The sequence below is a fragment of the Delphinus delphis genome, chromosome 7 (assembly GCF_949987515.2).
Source record: "Delphinus delphis chromosome 7, mDelDel1.2, whole genome shotgun sequence".
In the NCBI taxonomy this organism is placed as follows: Eukaryota; Metazoa; Chordata; class Mammalia; order Artiodactyla; family Delphinidae; genus Delphinus; species Delphinus delphis.
In genome coordinates this window covers 515,395-539,144 of record NC_082689.1, presented here as the reverse complement: position 1 = coordinate 539,144, position 23,750 = coordinate 515,395, and the positions used below count along the sequence as shown (strand labels likewise).

At 62.4% G+C, this 23,750-nt stretch overlaps 2 protein-coding genes across 4 annotated transcripts in view; one reads left to right on the top strand and one right to left on the bottom strand.

Annotated features, from left to right (window-relative positions):
* Positions 1-12,567, top strand: part of FARP2 (FERM, ARH/RhoGEF and pleckstrin domain protein 2) — a 92,101-nt gene extending 79,534 nt beyond the window's left edge. The window contains exons 18-27 of one of the 2 annotated variants that reach the window (XM_060015771.1): positions 177-426; positions 1,266-1,396; positions 4,801-4,869; positions 5,440-5,529; positions 8,899-8,981; positions 9,800-9,918; positions 10,144-10,304; positions 11,297-11,404; positions 11,591-11,742; positions 12,031-12,567. In XM_060015771.1, coding sequence (XP_059871754.1) covers positions 177-426; positions 1,266-1,396; positions 4,801-4,869; positions 5,440-5,529; positions 8,899-8,981; positions 9,800-9,918; positions 10,144-10,304; positions 11,297-11,404; positions 11,591-11,742; positions 12,031-12,100 — 1,233 coding nt within the window. In that variant the 3' untranslated portion in view covers positions 12,101-12,567. Of the gene's footprint in view, positions 1-176; positions 427-1,222; positions 1,397-4,800; positions 4,870-5,439; positions 5,530-8,898; positions 8,982-9,799; positions 9,919-10,143; positions 10,305-11,296; positions 11,405-11,590; positions 11,743-12,030 lie in introns of those variants that run through there. The other variant, XM_060015772.1, reaches the window with a different exon arrangement.
* A 116-nt stretch (positions 12,568-12,683) lies between these two features.
* Positions 12,684-23,505, bottom strand: STK25 (serine/threonine kinase 25). Of its 2 annotated transcripts, XM_060015773.1 has the most exons (12): positions 23,347-23,505; positions 22,771-22,893; positions 18,499-18,729; positions 17,802-17,858; positions 17,190-17,298; positions 16,396-16,553; positions 16,120-16,305; positions 15,498-15,643; positions 15,219-15,333; positions 14,965-15,036; positions 13,374-13,510; positions 12,684-13,207 (listed from the first exon to the last, which is right to left on the bottom strand). In XM_060015773.1, the coding sequence occupies exons 2-12, from the start codon at positions 22,798-22,800 to the stop codon at positions 13,168-13,170; spliced, it is 1,281 nt and encodes a 426-aa protein (XP_059871756.1). In that variant the 5' UTR covers positions 22,801-22,893; positions 23,347-23,505; the 3' UTR covers positions 12,684-13,167. The 2 variants fall into 2 exon arrangements, with proteins under 2 accessions (XP_059871756.1, XP_059871757.1); XM_060015774.1 differs by lacking the exons at positions 22,771-22,893; positions 23,347-23,505 and adding an exon at positions 22,354-22,470.
* Positions 23,506-23,750: the final 245 nt, after the last annotated feature.

Genomic DNA, 23,750 nt, shown 5'->3' with positions numbered 1-23,750 from the left:
AGGCGGAGGCGCGCGGCGTGAACTTAGGGCCCACACGCACGCGCGGCCGCCGGGCGGCGCTTCTCCAGCCCGGCGCGTCCCCTGTGATGCCCACCGAGGCAGACCGGTGTAGGGGGAGACCGGACAGGGGAGGGCGGGGCCCGGGGGCCGCCGCTCAGCTGCCCCCCGCCCCGCAGACGCTCACCCGCCACTTCCAGAGGCTCCACGAGGTCCTGACGGAGCTGGAAGCGGCAAGCAGGCGCCTGCGGAGGCTGGAGGCGCTGCGCCGGGACTTCGAGCTGCAGAAAGTCTGCTACCTGCCGCTGAACGCCTTCCTGCTGAAGCCGCTGCAGCGCCTGCGCCACTACCGGCTGCTGCTGCGCCGCCTGTGCGCCTCCGACCGCCAGGACCCCGACCGCGGCGACCAGGACCGCGCCGACCGCCGCGGTGAGTGCGCGCCCAACACCCAGCCCCCGCGGGCACCCCGTTCTCCGCCCGCGGCGCCCAGGGCAGGGGTCGGTGGTCTGCTTCTGAGCCGCACACCTGGGGGGCCACGTGGCCTGGGGGAAGCTTCTGATGTCGGTGGGCTTTGTCATTCCTGACTTTGGTGAGAGGGACGAAGGAATAAACCCTGACCCTTGTGACCTCAGATAGGACTGACTTCCAGCTGCAGCACAAACGTAGAGCAGGAAGTCACTGCCTCTCAGGTCCGGTCACCGCTGTCTGTCTCTGAAAGTACAATACGAAGAGCTAGGTAGCCCTTCCTTCCAGCGGGTCTCCCGGTGTCCTGAGAATAGATCAGATAACTTTCTGACGTACAGGGAGCAAAACAGACCGTATGATGTGGACAGCGCCCTTCCTCTGCATCCTAAAAGCAAGTGTTTTGTGTTTGCCAAAAAGGAGGGGACAAAATTGCCCAGAATGTTTCCATGCATTTTAGGGGAAATGTGAAAGAAGAGCAGCACAGGTAAAATTAGGGTGGGCGACGCTGCTTTGCCCGTAACGTTAAATAGTTGTTTATAAAGACTCTGCCCTTTCTCTTTACCGAGCGTGAGCGTTGGCTAGTCAGCAGTTTGGGCTGAACGAGTCCACGTTTCAGGTCATCTGCAGGGACCCACACTTGCTGTCCCTAGCAGTCCTGTGAGGAGTTTGAGTACAATGTTCCTGGAATTAAAACCACCTTTAAATTGTCAGTTCCTGTCACAAACTGGTGGGTGGAGGGTTTCGACCATGCCACCCCCAGCTCACCTGCCCGGGCACCTGTACTGAGGGACCTCCCCACGCAGAAGCCCTCAAGGCCATCACGGAGGTGACCTCCACACTCCAGCACAGCCTCGTCCGGCTGGAGAACCTCCAGAAGCTGATGGAGCTGCAGCGGGACTTGGTCGGCATAGAGAACCTTATTGCTCCCGGCAGGGTGAGTGACTTTGAGAAAGTTCTGTGAACTGGTTACTGTTTTTAATTGAGATATAATTCAAAATGTGTGACTTGGTGGCTCTCAGTATATTCATGAGGTTGTGCAACCGTCACCACTAATTCCAGAACATCTTCATTCCCCGAAAAGAAGCCCCATTGCTGTCAGCAGCCGCCCCCGCCCCGCTCCCCGGTCCCTGGCAGCTTCTCATCGGCTTTCTGTCTCTGGGCTTCTCTCCGGACATTTCATACACATGGACTCTCACGGTGTGTGGCCTTCTGTGTCTCACTTCTTTCACTCAGCGCAGTGTCTTCAAGCTTCATTCGTGTTGTGTGTTGTGTTGGGGCTTCATTGCTTCTTGTGCCTGAATAGTGTTCATTCTCTGGAGACACCGTATTTTGGTTACCTGTTCATCTGCTGATAGACACTTGGGTCGTTTCCACTTTTCGGCCATTGTGAATAGTGCTTCTGTGAATGTCATGTACAAGTCCTTGTGTGAACATGTGTTTTCATTTCTCCTGGGCACAAACGTACATACCTAGGAGTGGAATTGCCGGGCCTGTGTTTAACGTTTTGAGGAACCGCCAGAGTTGTCCACAGTGGCTGACCACTTTACGTTCCCGCCAAGGGTATAGAATGGTTCCGACTTCTCCATATCTTTTTTTTTTTTTTTTTTTTGCGCGGTAGGCGGGCCTCTCACCGTTGTGGAGCACAGGCTCCGGATGCGCAGGCTCAGCGGCCATGGCTCCCGGGCCCAGCCGCTCCGCGGCATGTGGGATCTTCCCGGACCGGGGCACGAACCCGCGTCCCCCGCATCGGCAGGCGGACTCTCAACCACTTCGCCACCAGGGAAGCCCTTCTCCATATCTTGTCTTTGATTCTAGCCGTCCTGGTGGTACATAGTGGCATCCCTTTGTGGTTGTGATTTGCATTTCCCTAGTGACTAACATCAAGCATCTTTTCATATGTTTATTGGTCATTTCTGTGCCTTCTTTGGAGAAATGCCTGTTCAAGTCTTTTGCCCACCTTTTAATTGGGTTGTGTTTTTACTGTTGCGAGATTCCTTATCTACTCTGGATACCAGACCCTTGCCAGAACATGACTTGCAATATGTTCTCCCATTTTGTGGGTTATCTTTTCACTTTCTTGATGGTATCATTTACAACACTAAAGGTTTTAATTTAGCTGATGTCTAATTTGTCTGTTTTTTCCTTGGTTGCTTGTGCTTTAGGTGTCATAGCTAAGAAACTGTTGCCTGATCCAAGGTATGAAGGTTTACCTCTGTGTTTTCATCTAAAGGTTGTTTATGTTTTAGCTCTTACATTTAGAGCCGATCGTTTTGAGTTTTGTGTATGGTGTGAGATATGGGTCCAACTTTGCTCTTTTCCAAGTGGATGTATAGTTGTCCCAACACCTTTGCTGAACTGTCTTCACTCCTTTGTCAAAAATCAGTGGGCCATGGAGTGTGAGTTCGTTTTTGAACCTTCAGTTGTATCCATGGGTCTGTATGTCTCCCAGGCTGCTTACTTTCTGTCACTAATTCCTTTTGCTTTGGACTCAGTACTGTCAGCAAAAGAAAATTGTTTTAAGGGTTGCACAAGTCCAGTGGTTAAGAATCCATGCTTCCGGGCTTCCCTGGTGGCGCAGTGGTTGAGAGTCCGCCTGCCGATGCAGGGGACGCGGGTTCGTGCCCCGGTCCGGGAAGATCCCACATGCCATGGAGCGGCTGGGCCCGTGAGCCATGGCCGCTGAGCCTGCGCGTCCAAAGCCCGTGCTCCGCAACGGGAGAGGCCACAACAGTGAGAGGCCCGCGTACCGCCAAAAAAAAAAAAAAAAAAAAAAAAAAAAGAATCCATGCTTCCAATGCAGGGGGCGCAGGTTCGATCCCTGGTCAGGGAACTAAGATCCCGAAAACAAAGGGTTGCACAGGGATGTGGGATGTTTCTGTCTCAGCACAAACGTAAGAGTATTGGAGCGTGGGTGTATAAATCCTGTTTTGCATTAGCCCTTGTTAGAAGAAAGGTACTGCGAGTGTGGGACCATGAGCTCAAAGAAACAAGACTAAGACAGGAAGGTTTTGCCCTCCTGGAGCAGGGCCTTGGCTGGGAGCTGGGAGGGCTCTTGTTACACTGTTGTTTCTCTGAGTGCCCCACGCAGTGACTTATAGATGGTGGCCCCAGGAAACTGTCACCAGAGGGGCAAATAAACAAGAGCAGCCACATAGAGCAGAGGCTGGGGCGGGCTCCCCGGGGCGGCCTTGCTGCCGTCACCGCTGCTATTAGTCAGGGTCTCCGAGTCCTGCCTTAACCCCCGGGGTTCCTGGCCTCCCCAAGTGAAATGCGTGCATCAGTCAGAGACGAGCCCACCCCAGTTGTCTGAGCGCAGGGTCGAAGAGCAGGGCTGTGAACTGAAGGTGGGTGACGAGGCCCCGAGGGTGAGCACTGCCAGGCATTGAGGAGGCGGGACCTCGGGGAGCGCACCCCCAAGGGCTGGGGTCTCTGGGGAGCGGCGGAGCTGGCCCTGCAACGACGGCAGGAAGGCCTGCCAGCTGCGGCCCAGAGAGGGCTGGGGGCCGCCCTCCTCCTCCTGCAGGGCTGTCCCTTGGGTTGGGGCTGGTTTCTCATCTCGCTGTGTCCGTGAGGATTACTGGGTGAGCTCTCCTCCCTGTGCCCTTGCTCAGGTCATCTGAGGGCTGTTAAGGCCGGGGTGTTCTCGGGGCACCAGCCCGTGCTGTTTGTCTGATAGAACAGCGGACGGTAGAAGAGTCCCCAGAAATCGTCCAAAGCGGACTGTTGGGGTCCCCGGGACAGTGCTTCAGCCAGGGCGCAGGCAGTTAGGGATGTCAGACATCTGTGCCCCGGAGGCAGGTGCGGGGCCTGGCCTGGCGGTGAGGGGAGCCCCGAGTCCCGGGGGGAGAGGGCTGCCCGGGACACGGGGGGCTTCCGCTGAGCCTCAGCCCACGGGAGGGTCTCACTCTGGGCCGTAGCACCTTCGTGGCCTTAGGAATCCTCTGCTCAAGCACCAGGGTGGCAGCTAACAAGTCCCCTGTGACGTTTGGTGGGAACCAGGTGTCCTGTCCTCCTCCCTCCCATTCTCAAGCTGCCCCGCCCAGCTTTTCTCAGAGCTGAACTCACGTCATCTCCATGGTGGAACCTTCCAGAAGCTGCCCCTCAACAATGCCCTTTGCCTTGTGTGCCGGCTCTCAGCACAGCCGGCCTGTGGGAGCTCAGAGACCAGGCACCGAGTTAACCGACACCAAACAGGATGCGGGTGACCGAGGGGAGCGGACGGGAGGGAGGCTGGAGTGGCACGGCGGGTCCTCAGGCATCCATCCGGGCAGGAGGGCGCCGCGGAAGGGCCCGAGGTGCCCTCGGCCAGCACACAGGGACCCCGATGGTGTCTTGCAGGAGTTTATCCGCGAGGGCTGCCTCCACAAGCTCACCAGGAAGGGCCTGCAGCAGAGGATGTTCTTTCTGGTAGGTGCGATGGGCGCGGTCCAGGCGGGCGGCCTCATTGTCAGGAGCCGGAGAGGGTCGCAGAAACACTCCCGGGCCTGCCACCTTCCTTATTCTGGGTTCTGGGCACCTGTCTGCAGGATGAGCAAAAGCCCGAAGGTAGAAAAATCCACACACCTGCGGCTGCAGGACCGCTCTGCTCGTGCCAGCGTCAGTTCGCAGGGCCTTACTCATGAGCCCAGAGGTCCTCCCAGCAAGTCCCTGCCGCCAGCAGGTCCCCTTTTGTCAGCTCCCTTCCTCGCGCCCAGCTAGTGGATTCAAACCCCAGCCTTCCTGGGTGGGGGTGACTTTCAGGACCAGCCCCCCAGCGCCTCCCGCCGGCCAAGAGGTCTGCTGGCCCATGTGGTTGCTGGTCACCCCTGGGCAAAATGACTGTACGAATGGAACAAAAATCCTTTTTCTGCCAAAAACCTCCAGCAAATTGCGTAAGCACACGGGGCCCTTGGAGTTGAAGTTGGTCTGATTGTTAAGATGTTGAATCCTTGTTACTTGTTTTTAGAATTCATTTTTCTAAAGCTTCTGGTCCCTCAGTTCTCAGACATGCTGCTGTACACAGGCAGAGGTGCCTCAGGGACCAGCCGCTTCCGGATCCGGGGACTCCTTCCGCTGCGTGGCATGCTGGTGAGCGCCCGGCGCCGGGCGGGTCCGGACCGGGGGTCGGGGCCCGCTCCACGTGGCAGCACCTGCCGGGCTGTTCACGCCTTTTCACCCTGTTATGGCTTCTGTTCTCGGTGCTCAAACAGCCCCACCTGCAGCCCCTCCAGGGCCTCTTGACCAAGGCCACCAGCCCCTGCAGGACAAGGCCCAGCTCCGCCAGGAACCCACCTACTCCTCCCAGGGAGCCCTGTCCTTTGGCGGGAGACTCCGTGAAAAGCCCGGGTCGGGCGCTGGGGCCACCGCGCTGCTGGAGGGGTTGGGTGCTGACACAGCTTTGAGAAGAGAAAGCTGGACCCCGAATTCTTAAGACTGTAGAGTGTTCACTTCCTCGATTTTATACTTCTCTCTTTTATACTGACGATTTGGGTTTCTTTGGGCATCATAATTAGTTATTTCACACACACACACAGCTTTATAATGGTAAAACAGAGACCACCACCGCTAAAGAGAGGGTGGGCTGCAGGGCAGGACTGGCCCCAGGGAAGCTCCCGGTGACCTCCGCTGAGTCGTGCTGTGTCCTCTCGTTTGTCCTTTGACCTCCACCCCGTGAAGAGGCGCAAGCTCTGTCTTCAGAGCTCTTGAGGGGCTGGCCCGCACCTCATGCTCTGTCCACACCACATGCCGCCAGGGCGTGTCCGCATCCCCACCGTCTCAGTGCCGCGTGGCGTGTTAATATTGTCTCTGATGAGCGGGAATTCTTCGTCTTAATGGGATGCGGTCTGTCTTCTCCTCCGTGGTCAGTGCCTTCTGTGGCCTTAAAGGTCATGGAGAGACTCCCTCTTGAGTGTAAACCTAGACTCGGCCTGGAACCCATCTTTGGGAACAGCAGAGATAGGAGGCCAAGTTCAGGTTTTTGCTATAAAGATGTGCTGTTTGTCCAGAACATCTTACGCAGTGAGCACCTCTCCCTGCAGCCCTGCCAGGCCCCGTCCAGGTGTAGGATGGGTGGGGTCCGACCCCTGTCCAGTTCCCAATTCCCAAAGCGTCAGCGCCGTCCTCCGCCCCTTTCTCCTTCGTGGCGTCTGGCCCTTCTCCCCGCCATCCGCACCCTGGGCACTGCACCACCTTCCAGAGAGCATCAGAGCCTCCGCAGGTGTCTCTGTAACATTTGTTCAGCTTTTCCAACTCTCAGCAAAAAGGGGTCAGTTTGAATGACCTCACCTGCCATCCCTGGAAGCAGACCCCATCCGTTTTAAAGTATACTTTTAAAAAGCATACCTTCAGCATAGAGAAAACCTGAAGATGTACAGTGAAAAGCACTCATCGTTGTACTACTGGCCAGTAGTACGTGCTGCCAGCATTTCGCCATCATCTGCGGAACACCCTCCACAAGCTGCATTGTAATCCGCACTGGCTTTGCTCGGCAGTTCACCTCGAACACCTCCTGTGTCCTCTGCTTCTGCCACCGGCTCAGGAGCCATGAGTAGTGGATTGGGGCGCCGAAGCACACTTTAGTTAACCAGCTCCCTGCACCGGACGTTTTGGCTACGTCTAGTTTCTCAGAATTAGAAACAGCACCATTGGATCTTTCTACGCGTCCGTAGTTACGGCCTTGAGATAAACCGCCACGCGTGTATGTGAGCCTGGGGCTCCCTGTTCCCACTGAGTGGCTGTAGGAGCAGCTGACTGGGTGGCCTTCCCTCCAGGCCCGTCTGCGCCTGCGCCGCCCCAGCCTTGGGCAGCGCCGGCCATCCACCCCGTCCTCCGCGCCCCAGGGATGGCCAGCAAGGCCGCTTCCTGCGCCCTCTGCTCTCCCCCAGGAGGCACCGGGTGCGTCTGTCGCTCTGGCCTGTTAGTGTTTGTGAAGCGTTCCTAAACCCTTCCAGGTCTCAGGTGCCTTCCAGGTACGTAATTCCCGTCACTTTGCCTGCACTTCAGTGTCACCTCAGAGTTTATAAAGTCCCTCCAGACGGGGATCGCGTTTGTCTTGTCCCTAGAATGGCCACGGGCACAGAGGCCCAACGAATATGTGTTGAAGGGGTGAACTTAGATGTTTTTCTGTGGTCGGTCTGTCCGTCTTTTCCTAATTTAGGGTTTCTGTCCTTGGCACGGGCTCAGAAAGTCTCTCCCACACCAAGACTACGTTGCTGTGGGACTTTCTTTGCTGCTGTGCTTACGGTTTCTTCTCTTTTACCTAATCTGCCTAAAATTTGTTGGTTTTGATGTTTTTAGGTTGGGATGTAACATTTTCTCCTCGTATAGTCAGTTTTCCCATTATTTGTTACATCCTCCATTTTCTTACTGATCCCAAAGTCTGCCTTTATTATATAAAAAATTCTTGTCCTTACACTTGGATTCTTTCTGAAGGTTCTGTTCCATTTCTGTCTGTCCCAACATCAGTCTACACTCTTCTAATTAGTGGTGGTGTAAGGGTTAGTCACTGTGTGGGTAAGTTCCTTCCCTTATTTGTCCTTCTTTTTAAACAGTTCTTTGCTCAAGTATTTATTTAATTCTTCTAAATAAACTTTGGAGTCATTTGGACAGATTCCTTCAAGAAACAACATTGGCGTTTCTGTGGAAATTGCATTAAATTTACATATTGACTTGGAGGGGGCGGCCGACATCTTGATAACCTTCTCCTCCTGGCTGCGCTCCTGTTAGTTTCAGACCCTTTTAAGTCCAGCGTGAGGCTCGGTGGTTGGCATCCCATGTTCTGGGGTGGGTCACCTGTAACTGGCTGGTCCTGGGGACAGACAGCCAGCCCTCGCTCCTGACTGTGGAGGGAAGGATGGTGACTCCTGGCTTGTGAAAGACACCGTTTCCTTCTGTTTGTATATAAGAGATACTATCAGAAATAACGTGTGGGATTTTGGCAAAGGTGTTTCAGCATGTGGAGGGGGATGGTCACTCTTCTCCCTTTGACTTTGTGACAGGGTGGGTTCCATCAGTCACCTTCCTCATTCCTAGAACAAGCTCACTTGGTCAGAGGACAGTTTCTCCTCTAGGCTGTTAGGTCTGATTAAGGAATACTTTGTTCTGGAGTTACTTCTCTTAATCTCTTATAACTGAGATTAGCCTGAATCTAACTCTGTTAGCGTTTGGTACCACTTTATAAACATGAATTGTCCAGCTCCCTTTTCAACTAAAATGCTCAACCTTTTTTCCCGTGCTTGATTTTCAGCTAATAGTGCTGGACCCACCGGTGAGTAGTTGGGTGCCCATGGCCCTCAGCTTGCCCACCTGGGCAGCAGGCACCATGGCGCGGGGATCCCTTGTGTCTCCTGTAACCCCTCGTAGAGTCGGCATGGGCTTGGTCGGCACCTGTGTCCTGCCGCAAGCTCGGGTTCCGCCAGCCCCGCTCCGGGTCACACTTCCCTCCTCTCCCGCCCACAGGTGGAAGAACGTGAGAATGAGTGGTCTGTCCCGCACTGTTTCACCATCTACGCCGCTCAGAAGACAGTCGTGGTGGCAGCCAGGTAAGGGCCTTCCGCCCGCGTTCCGCATCCCAGCGGCCCTGGTCCCCTCTGAGTTGTGAGAGTGTCGCGGTCGCGGGGACACGCAGCCCCTCGAGCACTGCATCAAAGCTACGCGACCGCAGGAGCAGCTTCACTGTCCGTGGGAGCTTGTGACCATTGAGACCATCCGCAGAGACTGGCTGTGACACTGCTGGCTGCTCAAGGGAGGGGGCCGGCGGGCTAGTGGGGGGAGCCCGGCGGGGCGGCCACACCGAGGCCTAGCGTCACGTGCCTCCCGCCCCGGAGCTGGGCAGCAGGAGGCTGACTGGGCCGTAGCACAGGAGCAAACAGACGCTTTCCCCACTCCCCACACCCTGTGGACAGCAAGGCGACCCGAGCTCCTGGCGGCCTGGACGCTGTGCCTGGTCCCTCCCCTGTGGGAGCCCGCGTCCCCAGCTTCTTCCAAAGGTGTCGTCCTGTGTCCGGGCGGGCGGCGCCTGGCTCTCAGCTCCCATCCTGCGGGGTCCTGGCTGATGTCAGAGCACAGGGCACTGGACTCCCACCGGGAAACCCTGGCAGCTTAATTTATGATCCAGGACCCAGTCTCATATTTCAGCTTCACAGCCCCAGAGACCTAAACACCCGTTCCAGGAACCAAGTACCCTGTAGAGCACCCCCGTTCCAGCGTGACAGGTGCAGGCTGGGCCTCCAGCAGCGTCCTGACAAGCCCTCTGGACCCGAAGGATAGGGCGCACGAGGGGGAAGCAGGCACCCTGGCCTTCTGCCCTCCAGTGGGAGGGGGCCCTGCCCAGTGGCTGAGCTTCGGCCCTGCCCCGCAGCACCCAGCTGGAGAAGGAAAAGTGGATGAGGGACCTGAACGCTGCCATCAATGCAGCCAAGAGCAGCGCCGACACGGCCCTGGCACCGCTGGGCAGCGTGCTGTGCCCCCTTCCCCGCAGTGAGTGCTGGCCGGGCCCCCAGGAGACAAGGAAGCTTTCCTGTGGGTGTCACCCAGGTCACGGGCAGCCCGCTGGGCCCACGTGCTCTCCGTCCACGAGGGACGTTTCGGGCGGGCGGGAGCTCTTCTGGCAGGAGCAGCACGTGGTCTCGCACCCTGCCTGCTGCTGGCCGGGGGCGCGGGCGGGTCCCGTCTCCTCTGAGCAGGGGCTGACTTCTCCCCCAGGGCCCTCCGACGAGGTCTCTCTGGAGGAGTCGGAAGACGACGCTCGCAGGGCCCGCTGCTCCTCAGGGGGGCCGGGCCAGCACCGGGCCAGCACCGCCATGCACGTGTGCTGGGACCGCACCACCAGCATCTCCAGAGCCGACCGCAGCGCGGCCGTCGAGGTGCGGCCACTGGAGACCCTGCTTGTGTGGGCTGATGGGACACCCGGGGTCCACGGTGGCAGGGGAGAGCAGCCCGGGTGGGCGGGGCCGGGAGGGCGCCGTCAGGAGCTCTCTCCGAAGGGCCTGTCGCCCCGGGATCCTGGGATGGCTGCCTCCCTCACCGGGAGCAGCCTCTTTGCGCCTGGGCCACCTCTGCCTCCACTTGTGCTGAGCTTCCGCGGAAGCTGGGGGAGGGACCAGCAGAGCAGGTGAGGAGCGTGGGTGGGTCCTGACACGGCGGGGGGCGGGGGGGGGGGGAAGAGCGGGGATTGTGGCCAGCTCGCTGGGGCCTGCAAGACGGCGGAGTGGCCCTGGACACCGCGTCCACCGTCTGTGCCACCCCCTCACGTGTCAGAGGCGCGGGGCCCTCGTGAGCATCAGCCCCGACGGGGGCAGAGGCCTGCGTCATGGGGAGGGCCCTACCGTCTGTGGATGCACTCGGGCCCGTGTGCCTCGCCCCAGCGTGAGGTGCGAGGATGGAAGCGGTGGCGCCGGCCGGAGGGCAGGAGGGCCAGCGCAGAGCGGCGCAGGCCTCGGGGCTGAGAGGGGCGGCCCCTCCTCTCCCTAACAGCGCCACGCTGCAGGCCGGGCCGCTGGCTGCGTGGGCCTCTGTTTACGGGGCACCCCTGCCCCCCACCGCCTGAGAACCTTCCTGTCTGGGCTCCGTGTCACAGGGGATTGGCGATGACGGGAAAGAAACTGAGCGCCATTCTACTTCGTTGTCCAGACTTTTTACCACCCTCCTTTGTTAGCTGCCAACGAGCAGAGCGTCAGAGCACGGGGAAGGGCACTGCGTTCGTGTCAGTGCGGAGCCAGCGAAGCCTGTGGGGGGTGACCCTGGGGAGACACCTGCTCCCAGGAGGCCCCTGGGAGGACAGAGCCCGCAAGAGTGGCTGTCTTGGGGCTGGCGGTTCTTGGACACCCGTGCCCACAGGCTTTTCTTTTCCTTCCAGAACCAGCTCTCGGGATACCTGCTGAGGAAGTTCAAGAACAGTAGCGGCTGGCAGAAGCTGTGGGTGGTCTTCACCAATTTCTGTTTGTTCTTCTACAAAACTCACCAGGTAGGGGTGCTTAACCGAGCCCGAGGGGGGCTCTGCCCTTGGCACTGCAGGACCGCCAGGCCCGCCCACTGCGCCCTCACAGAACCCCCTCGGTTCTGAACGAGCCTGGCCCCGCCGCTGCTGCCGTGTGGGGAGAGGCGGGGGGGGGCTGGGCGCCTGGCGAGCGCGTGCCCTGCTGCCTTCCAGGATGACTGCCCCCTGGCCAGCCTCCCGCTGCTGGGCTACAGCGTGAGCCTCCCTGCGGAGGCCGACGGCATCCACAAGGAGCACGTCTTCAAGCTCCAGTTCAAGTCCCACGTCTACTTCTTCCGGGCTGAGAGCAAATACACGCTAGGGAGGTAATTTCGCGGGGGGCTGCCAGGGCCCCCCGTATCTCCTCGGCTCTCCCTCTTCCACTGAGGACACCAGAGGCGGGTTTTCTGGGTCCTAGAAAGGAAGGACTGAGCACTGCTTCCAGGCTTTTAACTGGCCCATGCTGAGTCCCATGCCCTCCTTATTTGGGGTCACTCTTGGGAAGACAGTTGAGCGCAAGCCCACTGGTCTGATGGTCAGAGCACGCCCGCTTCCCAATCTGCTGTGGGCGGGGGACGGGTCCCGGTCCTGACGGTCCCGAAACCTCTTCTCAGGTGGATGGAGGTGATCAAGAGCGCCAGCACCTCACCAGGGAGGGCCGGGACCTCCGAGGAGGAGGCGTGAAGCCCACCCTGCCCGGCTGAGGACAGACCCGAGCAAGCAGAGCAGCACGTGCCCATGACTGCACGTCCCGTGTCCCCCCTCCAGACTGGCAGTGGATGGGCCTCACTCACAGGGACACCTGGGAGGGGCACAGTCCCCTCAAGACCCAGTCACTCCCTTGGCCCCGTGGGGCAGCGGGACGAACACACATGTGCGTGGAAATGGGCCCGGCTCCATGCACTGCCGAGGCTGGTGCCCACCTGCCCTCTCTGCGCCTCCAGAGCAGGACCCTGCCCTTCAGGCTGGGTGAAACGGGGGGTGGGACAGGGCCCCTGGGTCACAGCCACATGGAAGTCCAGCAGAAACCACTCTGCCGCCCACCCCACAGACCTCTGCAAAGTGGAAAGCAAAGTCCCCGTAATTTATCAGCCCCCAGGAGGTGTGCTGTGCTAACCTGCGTGTGGTTAAAAATAAAGGGCATCTCCTGTATGCCTGCGTGCTGCCCCTCTCCTTCCAGTGGGCACACGTGGTCCCTGCGAGCTGTGACGAGCTCAGAGGCCTGGAGCGCAGGCTGTGGACCCCGCCCGGCCACCACCACCATGTCTCCAAGTCAGGTCTTTATTGAAAGTGGCAGGAACTTCTCAACGTTCTATGAAAACCAACTCCTTACCCTCAGGCTATTTAGGGAAGCAAGGAAGTTCGTTTTTTCTTAAAAAACAACATTCTGGCTGACAAGTACTTATGAGAAGACACGGTACCTGATCCAACACCACAAGGCAAATCTACAACCTCCAAGGGCCATCGGGCCGGGTGGGGAGGAGGCATATCTGCCCCTCAGTCTGGGTGGCCGCACTGCCCGGGAGCCCACAGAGGGGACGGCCAGGCGCCGCTCTGCTGCCGAGTGTGGCCGTGGCCTGGCCACGAGGGGGGCGTGGCAACGGGGCGGCCCTCTGCTCGGGGCTGGGGGCGTGGCCCGGCAGGGAGGCCGGCGGCCCCGACAGCACACGGGGTTTCCAGTCAGCGCGGTCCTCGACAAGGCAGCTCAAGACGAAGACCCCTCTCTCCCCTGTGTGCGAGCCGCAGCGGCTTCAGCGGGCTGACGTCAGGTGGTTTCTGCTGTGTGAAAACCTGCGGACCCGAGGCCCCGTCACGGCTGCCGCCCGGCAGTGCCGGCCGGGGTGGGGTCTCCGGGACACCGAGCGAAGCCGGTGCGGCCCCGTCCTGCCGCCTCCTGTCCCAAGGGCGAGCACCCAAAGCGCGTCCTGGGCCTCCCCCCCTGCCCCAGCACCCTCACCTCTGCACGCGCTCCACCAGCTGAGCCATCAGCTTGTCCGAGATGCCGGGGCAGGACTCCTCAGCCAGGCTGAAGGCGTTCTCCAGCTCCTCCAGCGCCCCCAGGCCCCCGCCGCTCTGCTTGTGCTTCTCTTTGAGCTGCAGAGAGACCCCCGTGCGCCTGGTCAGAGGCTCAGGCTGGTGGCCTGCTCCCCTCGCCTGTGACTCGCAGCGTGGTCCCTCCACACAGAGCTGGGACAGCAGGTCCCCGGAATGCCTGCGGGCGGGGCTCCCAAGAGAGGCAGTGGCCGCCCCACCCCCCGCCTGCCCCTGCAGCACCCGCGTCCTCAGGCCTTGGCTCTCCAATCACGTGGCTTCCCCCGACCAGGGTCCTAGAAGCCCACAGCTCAGGTCCGCCAAGTGAGAGGACACAGCCAGACCCGCCGGCCCGACCTTCGGGACCAGGCGCCACCAGCACCGCGGGGCTGTGAGGACCCAAAGGAGAGAGATGCCGTCCCTGCAACTGGCCTGGCAGGGAGGGGCTGGAGACTGGTCAGCCCGTCCCCACCACGCCCGACACTACAGAAACGGGTGCACACCTTCCAGGACACCCCCCCAGCAGCCGACTTCAGGCAGGCCCAGCCCACAGCGTCAGGACCCTAAGGGGGCCCCAGCCAGCCTAGGTGGGACTCCACCTCCCCACCCACCTCCCTACCCAGACACACCAGCCCACGGCCCAGCCCACGGCCCACCCCTCGCAGCTGGGACGCGAATGAACACACACACGCGCACACACCACGCAGCCCCAGAGCTGCCGGCCCCGCCCCGTGGCAGCCTTGCTCAGGCTTCTGATCCCGCTGTCCACGCTGAGCCCCAAGAGCTCCTGCCGCACAGCCCCAGGTGCCCGCACAACCAGGGGCAGTCCCCCCAATCCCGTTCCCCCCACTCCAGGCATTCCAGGCCCCTGGAGGTGGCAGCGTGCCTGCCTGCATCCTGACGCCCCTGCCCCGTGCCCGCACCCCACCCTCCGTGGAAAGGCTCTGCTGCCGCCACGCTCAACATCCCCTCCTCCTCCCCCGAGCTCCAGGTGCCAGCGACACCCTGGGTGTGAACCTGACCTGACCACAACCCACTGCCGGCTGACTTATGCTCCTGGGGATGCTACCGACTGCCCATGAGCAGGTGACACAGACACCAGGTCACGTGACCACTGGGGAGTTGTCCTTAAGGGCTCCCTGCCCAGGGCCTGACACCCAACACCAAGATCTAAATCTCCCGGCCTCTCTCTAGACAAGAGAGTCACCCCGTGTTTCTGGTTCAAGACAAAAAGTCCTAAGACAGTAATTCACGATCAAAGCTGCCCTGAGACCCCAGAGAACCCTGGCAGGCTTGGGAACTTAAGGGTCACCTTAGGCCAGCTTGCCCCAGCCATCCCTGGCCCTTCCACTCAGAAGGCCGGGTCCACAGGTCCACCCTCGTGGGCTTTACGGGACCCAGAAAGCCTGCGCACCGGCAGGCTGGCCAGCGTACCTTGCTGTGGCCCTGCGGGGGCAGCATCTCTGAAGAACAGCAATACAGCCCCTGCCCCCCAGGCCCCCCGGCCCGGCCCTCACCTCTCCAAAGACGGGTCGGACCAGCGTGGACAGGCACTGGGACCTCGGCTGCCTCTTGACAGGCTCCGCTGACTGCAAACACAAAGCGCGGAGGGGTGAGCAGGGCAGCGAACTCAGGCGCCCCGTTTCCGGTCTCCTGGAAACCCGCCCTGGGGAGCACACGTGCCCAGGAGACGTGCCCCCCCACAGCCCTCCCCTCAGTCAGCTCTGAACAGGCCTCCACCCTCCTGGCGTGGGCGCGGGGACAGCCAGACCTTCTGGGGGCCATGCAGGGCCGTCCCCTTGTGCAGCTTGCCGTGCGGGCTCGGCCGGATGGTGGGGGGGAACGTCCAGACGGGGCCCTGCTCTCCGTCCTCAGGGTCTCCGTCGCTGAAGGGGAGGAGGAAGAGTCACAAGGGCCGCGAAGCGCACCTGGCCTCACAGCCCTGAACGCTGGGCCCGCGACACCAGGAACAAGCACCCAATTCCTACCCCCGAGCAGGGACCCCGCCCCTGTGCCCACCGAAGCCCCACAGGACGAGCGGGGCCCCTACATGTCGGAGTCCTCGGAGCTTGACTCCTCGCCGTGGCCCTCTGACTTCCAGCGCTTGTAGCGGTCGATGAGCTCAGTGAGGAAGGAGGTCTTCTTGGTGTAGCGCGTGATGAACTTGTGCTTCAGGAGCTCCTTGGCGGCGGGCCGCTGCCGGGCACGGGCACGGGTTACCTGGCGCCGGGTTACCTGGCGCCGGGCAGCCAAGCTCCGCCCTTCGAGCTCCGGGGGCTCAGGCGCAAAACAGCCTGGGCCGAGCCCTGGGCCTCAGCCTTGCTGCTCCCGGGGGCTCGGTGAGGGGCCTCCGGGTGGGAAGGGGCAACAGGGAGGCTGGGGGGTGCTGCACGCCGTCCTTGCCAGGGGGGAGCCCTCTGGAGCTTCCCCAGACCCGCCGGGGGTTGCAGCGGAGCCCACCCTGGACCAAGAGAGGCTGGGGCGAGGGGGCACCTGGCACAGGGGAGGGGCCTCAGGCCCCATCGCCTCCCAGCTCCCAACACAGACCCCCCCCCCCCGCAACACACACACACACACACACACACCCCCTGGGGCCTGGTTCCAGCGCGGCCAGAACCCGCCCAGCCATGCAAGCTGGCACCTGCTGGAGCGGGGGGCCTGGAGGTGCTTACGAATCGGGGGTCCTTGTTGAGGCACGCCTCCACGAACTCCCTGAAGGGCTTGCTGTGGCGGCCCTCCAGCGTGGGTGGGCTGTTCTTGGGGATCAGGAACAAGACGCGCATGGGGTGGAGGTCGGAGTTGGGGGGCTCGCCCTTGGCCAGCTCGATGGCCGTGATCCCCAGCGACCAGATGTCAGCCTGGACGGAAAGCCACACGGGGCCACTGCAGCCGGGGCACCTTGAGCGCCCCCGCCCGCGACCCTGCCCCCCACCCCCCGCCGCGCCCACCTTGAAGTCATAGGCCGACTGCTTGATGACCTCGGGCGCCATCCAGAAGGGGGTGCCCACAAACGTGTTCCTCTTGATCTGCGTGTCCGTGAGCTGCCCTGCCACCCCGAAGTCTGCCAGCTTCACGTCACCCTGCTCTGAGAGCAGCACGTTGGCAGCTGCCCGACAAAGGACAGCGGGGCGTCACCCTCCGCGCCACGAGGGCTCCCGCCCGCACGCAGCTGCCCGAGGAAGCGCCTCCCTCCCGGCGTCCGCCCGACGACCTGACCAGGGCCCCAGGGCACTGCCAGCAGGTGAGGGGCACAGCCACGTGCTCCCCCCAGGCCAGGCTCCAGGGCCCTCGTGGTGGTCGCCTCTTACGAAAAATCCCACAAACAGAGCGACGGCCCTTCCTCCCAAGTCACACAACAGGCGGAGGTGACCCTGACCGTCCCCTCACTCTGCCAGTCACCTCCCGTCAGCCCCTCAGCCAGGTCCCTCCCTGGTGGCCTGGCCACTCGTGTACACCAGCACGGTTGCCCTAACTACACCTCACTCTCAGATCTAAGACCTGAGCGAGAGTCCATGTTTTTGGCCTAAATAGGGTCCCTCCTACGCTACGTGCAGAGCTGCTCTGCCAGCGCACAGGGACACGGTACTCAGAAAGCTCTGTCCGTTACTGGCAGTGTCTTCTGGAAGACAGAGCAAGATGGAACCGCTGGGTTTCCGAGGCCACGGGGAGCGCAGGCTGGGCGCACTGAGCACCGCCAGCCCCGTGCCCCAGAGCCGCCTGCCACCTCACAGCCCCGAGGGACCTTTGATGTCTCGGTGTATCTTGCGCTCCGAGTGCAGGTACTCCAGGCCCTTCAGGATCTCTCGCAGGATGGTGGCGATGTAGGTCTCCTCCAGGGGACCCGGCTTAAGCTGCAGACACAGAGGAGACACTCGGGCCTCCCCTGCAACGCCGGCCCACCCTCCCTTCCCTGCCACCCAGAGCCAGCGCCAAGGCCTGAGCTCGACCTCCTCTCTACCGGGCGCAGGGTGACCCTCTGGATGGCGGGGGCTTCCTACTTCTTTACCCACTCTCGAGAGAGAAGTTCCAGATGCCACGTCACGTGGGTGTGGGGGAGGCCCTTTTCTGAGGACAGACACACGCTACCTCCACCTTCGCTGTAAACGTAACAGCTGAGAACGGAGTCCCAGCCACACCCCTGAGCTGTCTGCCTGGGGGAGCTAACCACCCTACCCCCCAGAGGCCTGCAGAGGCCCGGGACCCCTCAGCACCGGCTGGGTCCCAAGGAACATCCGATGTGCCAAGACGGCAAAGGGAGGGAGGTCACGGGAACCCAGGGCCCAAGGACAACCCCCAGACAACTTCAGTCTGGCCCCCGCCCTGCGGGCCACCCACTGCGTGGCCCACACCTCACCAGGTCCAAGGCGGAGCCGCCGCCCAGGTACTCCATGATGATCCACAGCTTCGTGCTCTGGTACCAGAGAAGCGCGCGTCAGCACGGGGCAGCCGACAAGCATGGGACCCCGACACATGCCCCCACCGGGGTGACTCAGCCAGGACGCCCACCGGGGACGGGCTGCGGCAGCCCAGCCTGGCTCCCCTCCCACCACGCCCCCGCTGCAGACGCTCTGCAGATAGACCAAGTGCCCGGTCAGCAGCCGAGCCCCCTCCCTCAAAGCCCTCCTGGGAAGGGCTCCAGGCTCCGGCTGCGGGGGTCCCAGAGCTCTCCCAGCAGATGCACCCTTGCCCGGGCAGCGGGCGCAGCCAGGCCACTCCAGAGCCGGCCAACCCCAGAGACTCTGCTCACGCCCTGCCCTCCCAAGGGCTCCCCCTCAGGACGAGGCCAGGCCCCTCTCTGCATGCACGCTTGGCCCTGGGGGCTGTCGCTTCTTGGGGGCCCCCTCCACTGTGAGGCTGGGTCCGTGTTCACCTGTCGGGACCCCTGCCCTTCAGACCAGGCCCACGTGGGAGCAGACCCAGCCTCGGCCTCCCAAGCAGACACGGGGACTGCCGGGGCCGTCCCCGTGCTGGCCACAGAGAACCTGGACGGCTCCCCGGAGGGGCGGGCACGGGCGTGGCTGGCGCAGAGCAAGCCCCCAGCCCGCAGGCACCTTCAGGTAGGAGCCGAAGTAGCGCGTGATGTAGGGGCTGTCGCACTGGCTGAGCACCGTGATCTCCTGCTGGATGTCCTCGATCTCGTCCTCAGCCTCCTCCAGGTCGATGATCTTGATGGCAACCACCTCCTTGGTGCGGTTGTCGATGCCCTTGTACACCTCCCCAAACGAGCCCTTGCCGATGCGGTCGAGCTTGGTGAAGAGCTCCTCGGGGTCCACGCGAGAGTGCTGGGGACAGAGGGCGGGCCGGGCAGCCAGTGACCCCAAGAGCCGCGAAGAGCCAGGGAGTGCCCCCAGATGCTTTCCTCGCTTCCTTTATCACTTTTCGTTCAGAAGATAAAGTTACCCTCCACACAAGGGAAAACGCCCCCAGAAAGCGCGGCGAGACCTCGGCTCTCGCCAAGAAACCAGGGCCGTGGGCAGGCAGAGGGGCCACGCAGGTCACCCCGACCTGCCCACACCCCACGCCTGGGGAGGGCCCAGCAAGGCACAGTAACGGGTTAGGAGGGACGAGTCGGTGGAGCACAGGGAGGCGGGGACCGTGAGACGACCCTGGGCGACGCTGTAACCACCCAGGAGCCAGCCTCACGCGCCCTGCCGGCTTCGTGAGAAACAGCCTGTCCACACTGGATCAGTGACTGTAACAGACTCCCCAGGGGAAGGGACGAGGGATGTACGGAACTCTCACCGATCTTCCTGTAAACCTAAAACTGCTCTAAAAAATAAAGCCTGTTAATTAAAACAAAAAACAAACCCAGCACACGTTAACCGAGTTCTCCCTGCGCACCTGGAAGCCACACCCCTTAGAGAGAGTCCCATTCGAGCCCCCAGATCAGTCCTCACACCAGCGCAGAGCTGAAAACTGACACTTTCTTGGGTGCTTGATCTTGGAGGTTCAAATATACGGAACGCCGTCCCACCCAGTGCTCAAGGCAGAAGCACAAAACCACCCTAACAGGCGCTGAGCCGCTGGGGCAGGAGGCGCTCGGCACCTCCTTGTCCCAGCACCTGGACGCTGTGGCAGAGGGGCATCCGCGGTGACAACCCTGCTTTTGTCCCTGACCCTCAGCGCATCCAAGGCGAGACAGCTCCACGTGGGGCTGCGTGCAGGCAGCAGCACCAGAGAGCGGGTGGGGCACCCCTGGCATCGCCCCCACCCCCGCCCCGCGGTCCCCTGGGCTTCTGAGATCACCTCACTCCCGCCACCGACCACGTTCTTAGAGCCTGGAGCGGCCGCACAGGCGCTGCAGCCCCAGGACCCACGTGAGGTTCAGCAGCTCTGGGTGGGACCCGTGGAAAGGCTGGCAGGGAGCATAGCATTTAGTCCAGACAGAGGTGAAAAGGGTTTTCCAAGCCCTGCCGGGCCTCAAATCCACCAGGACTCACGTCCCTCCAAACCCCAAGCACCATCACCCAGAGGGCGTCTCAGGGGGCGCCCACCCAAAGCGGCGGCGTCACCACTTGCTCGGCTGCTAAGCGCTGTCCGTGATGGTGCTGAGGGCGGGCCCATCCCAGGGCAGCCGCGCTCACCAGGTCCGGAGGAGACAGCCCTGGGGAGCACAGAGCCCACGTGCACCCCTGGGGTTCACGCCCAGGCAGAGCTCCGTTTGCGGCCCAGCTGGCTTCAGACTGAGATGACGTGTCAACCCCAAGTGGCCAGCGAACTGCCTTCCCGGGAGAGGGCGGCAGGTGATGGGGCCTCGGGGAGGGCTGGGCCAGCGAGCCTGGGACACAGCCCCCTTCCGCCTGCCCCTCCGCCCGTGCCCCTCGGCTCAGCCAGCCCAGGAGGGCCTCTCGCACCTCTGGGGGCCGGTCCAGCAAACCACTCACCCGCACGCCAGCCCCAGCCCCAGCCCGAGCCAGGGCTGGCACGGCCCCGGGGACGCCTCCGGTCCCACCAGCGCTCCTTCTGCGGTGGTCTCAGAGAAGACCCAGCGGAGGTGGACCGAGGCCCGGCAGCACTGATGGGCACCGCTGTCCCTCCAGCTCTCGGGCCTCTGCCAGCGACACACGCTCCCCGCCTTCTCCACGCGGGGCAGGGCTGGGGCTGGTCCCCCGCAGCGGCCTGACCAGGGATACCCCAGGCAGGGTGCCCAGCCCTCCACGGCCCCAAAGTGGGAGACAGGGCAGACCCCTAACCAGATTCCAGGCTCGGCAGGGAAGCAGGGAGCCCCGGCCCCAACTCTCACACTCTTTGGGTTCCCACCGCTACAGGCCAGTCCCCTGAGCAGACAGCGTGACAGGAAGGCTCCTGGCCGTGACCCCAACCCTACAGGCACATCACAGACACAACCTGCTCACAGCCCTGCCAGCGGAAGGAGAGACAAGTGCTCCGGGGCCTGGGTCTCAGGCCGCCCTTCCTGACAACACGCGTGGTCTGGACAATCGCTCAGGCTGCTCGCTGGGCCCAGACCCTGGTTCTCTGAATCAGCCCTGGGGCTGCCAGGTCTGCAGCTGCCACTCAGCAGCGTGTCTGTATGTATGTCCGCTTAGCGATACGTCTGCCGTAAGCGTCACCCTCCAAGATGAGGGGTGCCCAACGGCCCCCACCACCCCACGAAGGGCGGCAGCCAATGTGCACGCGGTGCTGCCTGCAGCCATCCAGAGCCTGTAGGCAGGGCAGGAACCAGCTAGGCAGGGGCCTGCCATGCAGGGCTCCCCCATGCCTGTGGAGGAGCACACCCACGGCCCCATGCAGGGGCCGCCTCGAAGGGCCACAGTGACAACCGTCTCAAGAGAAAACAACGTCCTGTCAGGCTTCCTGCCACCGACAAAGACCAAGTCTCTCCACCCCTAAAAGGACAAAAGGGGCTTCCTTCCTTTGGGGTCTCTTCCTCAGCTCCTCTGGGCCTGCGCTCCCTTCCCCGGGCATGTGATCCGGAGGCCCAGACCACACTCCAAGCACCATCAGCACACAGGTATGGGGGGGCTCATAGCTCCCATTTCTCATTCTGGGACCCACGGGAGCCACTCCCATAGCTCTTTATAAAAATAAACTCGAGCCAGGCTTCCCTCCCAGCATCTGAGTCATGTAATTTAAGACACAAGATGTCACTGATGAACAAAAACCCACCAGCTCACGTCCGCGTCAGCGAGCAGGCCCTGGGGCCCGTCTGCAGCCACAGCCGGTCCAGGATGCCCTGCCCAGCAACTGTGTGAGGCGCTCCAGGTTTCTCCAAGGAGCCCAGCTGGGCCTGGAGCTGACCCTGACCCCAGCCCCGCCGCCCACACACAGACACACGCTTCCTGTTCCTCCCGAGCACCCATCCTCAGACTCAGCCCACGGAAGTTCTCTTTAAGAGCAGCTCCCAACACCTCACAGCGCTCAGCCTAAACCACGCTGGAGCCGACAAGATGAGGAGAACAAGACCCAACAGCTAGGACGCAGGGACACCCAACTGCCAGGTGGCTCACCTCACATCAGCTTCGGGTCACACTCGATTTGAACTAACAAAAGAGGGGGAAACGTATGGCCCAGAAGCCCAGAGCTGGCTGCCCCGACACTCTTATCCAGAGCCACCCAGCCTCAGGGCACACTGTGGAGGGTCCCCAGGGCAAAGCCAGACGCCTCAAAGTGGCTGTCGGGAATCATGAGAACCAATCAACCAAAAAAGAAAGGCAGTGGGCGCTTTCCAGGCAGGCACCTCCAGCCCAGGGGCAGCCCCTTCCAGCCCCTTTGAGAGAAACAGGCACACACGTGTCCTCGGCTTTCCCTGCACACCGACTCTCCCAACAGCTGCTAAATCCCATTCTCAGCCCCTCTCGTCCCCCCCCAGCCCCTGCCCCAGCCCCTGCCCCAGCCGGACACGGCCAGCGTCCCTGCCCAGGCCGAAGCTCCATGTGGACCCCGACCTTCCACATGCCTCCAGATGCGCAGACCCAGGTTCCTGCGGGCCGGCCCGGTTCCCAAGATACGTCTCTGCACGCCCTCCGCTGACCCTGCACTGTGGCTCTACGCTGACAGACTTGGAGACTCCTGCCCCACAGAACGCTGCAAACCAGCCAACCGGAGTCGGCCCTGCACCCACCAAGCCTGAGCACCGCAAGACTGCTCCCCGCTTTGCGCACGGCTGTGCATCACAGGGCTCCCCACGAGCTCCTCCCTTCAACCCACACACGCCTTAGCAGGGGCTGCTCTTCGGAAACGCCAGGACGACTTTCAACAGACAGTCCTTGGTGAAGCGCCCTTTCTCAGACCCTGCAGCCAGCGGTCCGTGTCAGGCGCACGTGCACCGACACACACGCCCGCGGTCCAGACGCCCCCCTTACCTGGTTGGCAAATCCCCTGAGGTGAGCCATGTCTGCGCGGCTCTCAGACCATCCGCTGCACCGCCGGGAGGCCCCGAAATCCTGCCTGGAGGCTCTGGAACTCGGCTCACCCGCTTCAGTCAACTGCAGGGAGAGCAGGCCTGCTCGGTGCCCTGTTCCGGGTACACGGGGCTCCCCGCTCCCCTGGGACCCGGCGGCCGCCCCCTCCTCCAACCATCTGGGGACCAGCTGGGGTTGAGAGCGGGCTGGAGTCAGAAGGAAGGGCCATTCCTCCGAAGGATCCCCAGTGCCGCGTTCTCCTCTTCGCCCGGCCCAGCCCAATGCCTCCCCGGAGGAGCCACCCAACACCGGGCACTCCTCGAAGCCCCTCACACCTCCGCCCCCGGCCCCCGCCCTTCCTTCAGACCCCGGACCCCCGCCTGGACCCCCGCCCCTAACCCCTCCCCCAGTGCCCTCTCCGCGCCCCACCCCCACCGCCGACCCCGCCCCCGGAGCCCTCCCCCCTCCCCACTCCCCCCGCCGCCCGGCCCCCTCCCCAACCGCCCCAGGCGCGGGCCCGCCCGGCAGCGCGCCCACCTCCGGGGGGCTCCATCCCGGCCTCCCCCGGCCCGCTCCGCAGTGCCCACGAAGGCTCCCACCCGCAGCCTCCGCTCGCCCGGAGATGCCTGGGCCCTCCAGTCCGCGAAGCAGCGACAGTGTCGGCGGCGGCCGGAGAAAGCCCGGCGGCGGCGGCGACGGCGGCGACGGCGAGGGCGCGCGGCGTCGTGGCCCAGCGCGGGGCTCTCTGGGACACCGAGTCCCTCTCTCGCCCTGCGCCGGGGCGCCCGCAGGCGCTGGACTACAAGTCCCGGCAGGCCACGCGGCGAGCAGTGTCGCGGCCCGCAGGCGCGCCGCGGAGCTCTCTGGGACTCCGAGTCCTGCTTCCTGAGAGGCTCGGGCCTACGTCTCCCGGCAGGCCGCGGGCCGGGGCCGGGCCGGGG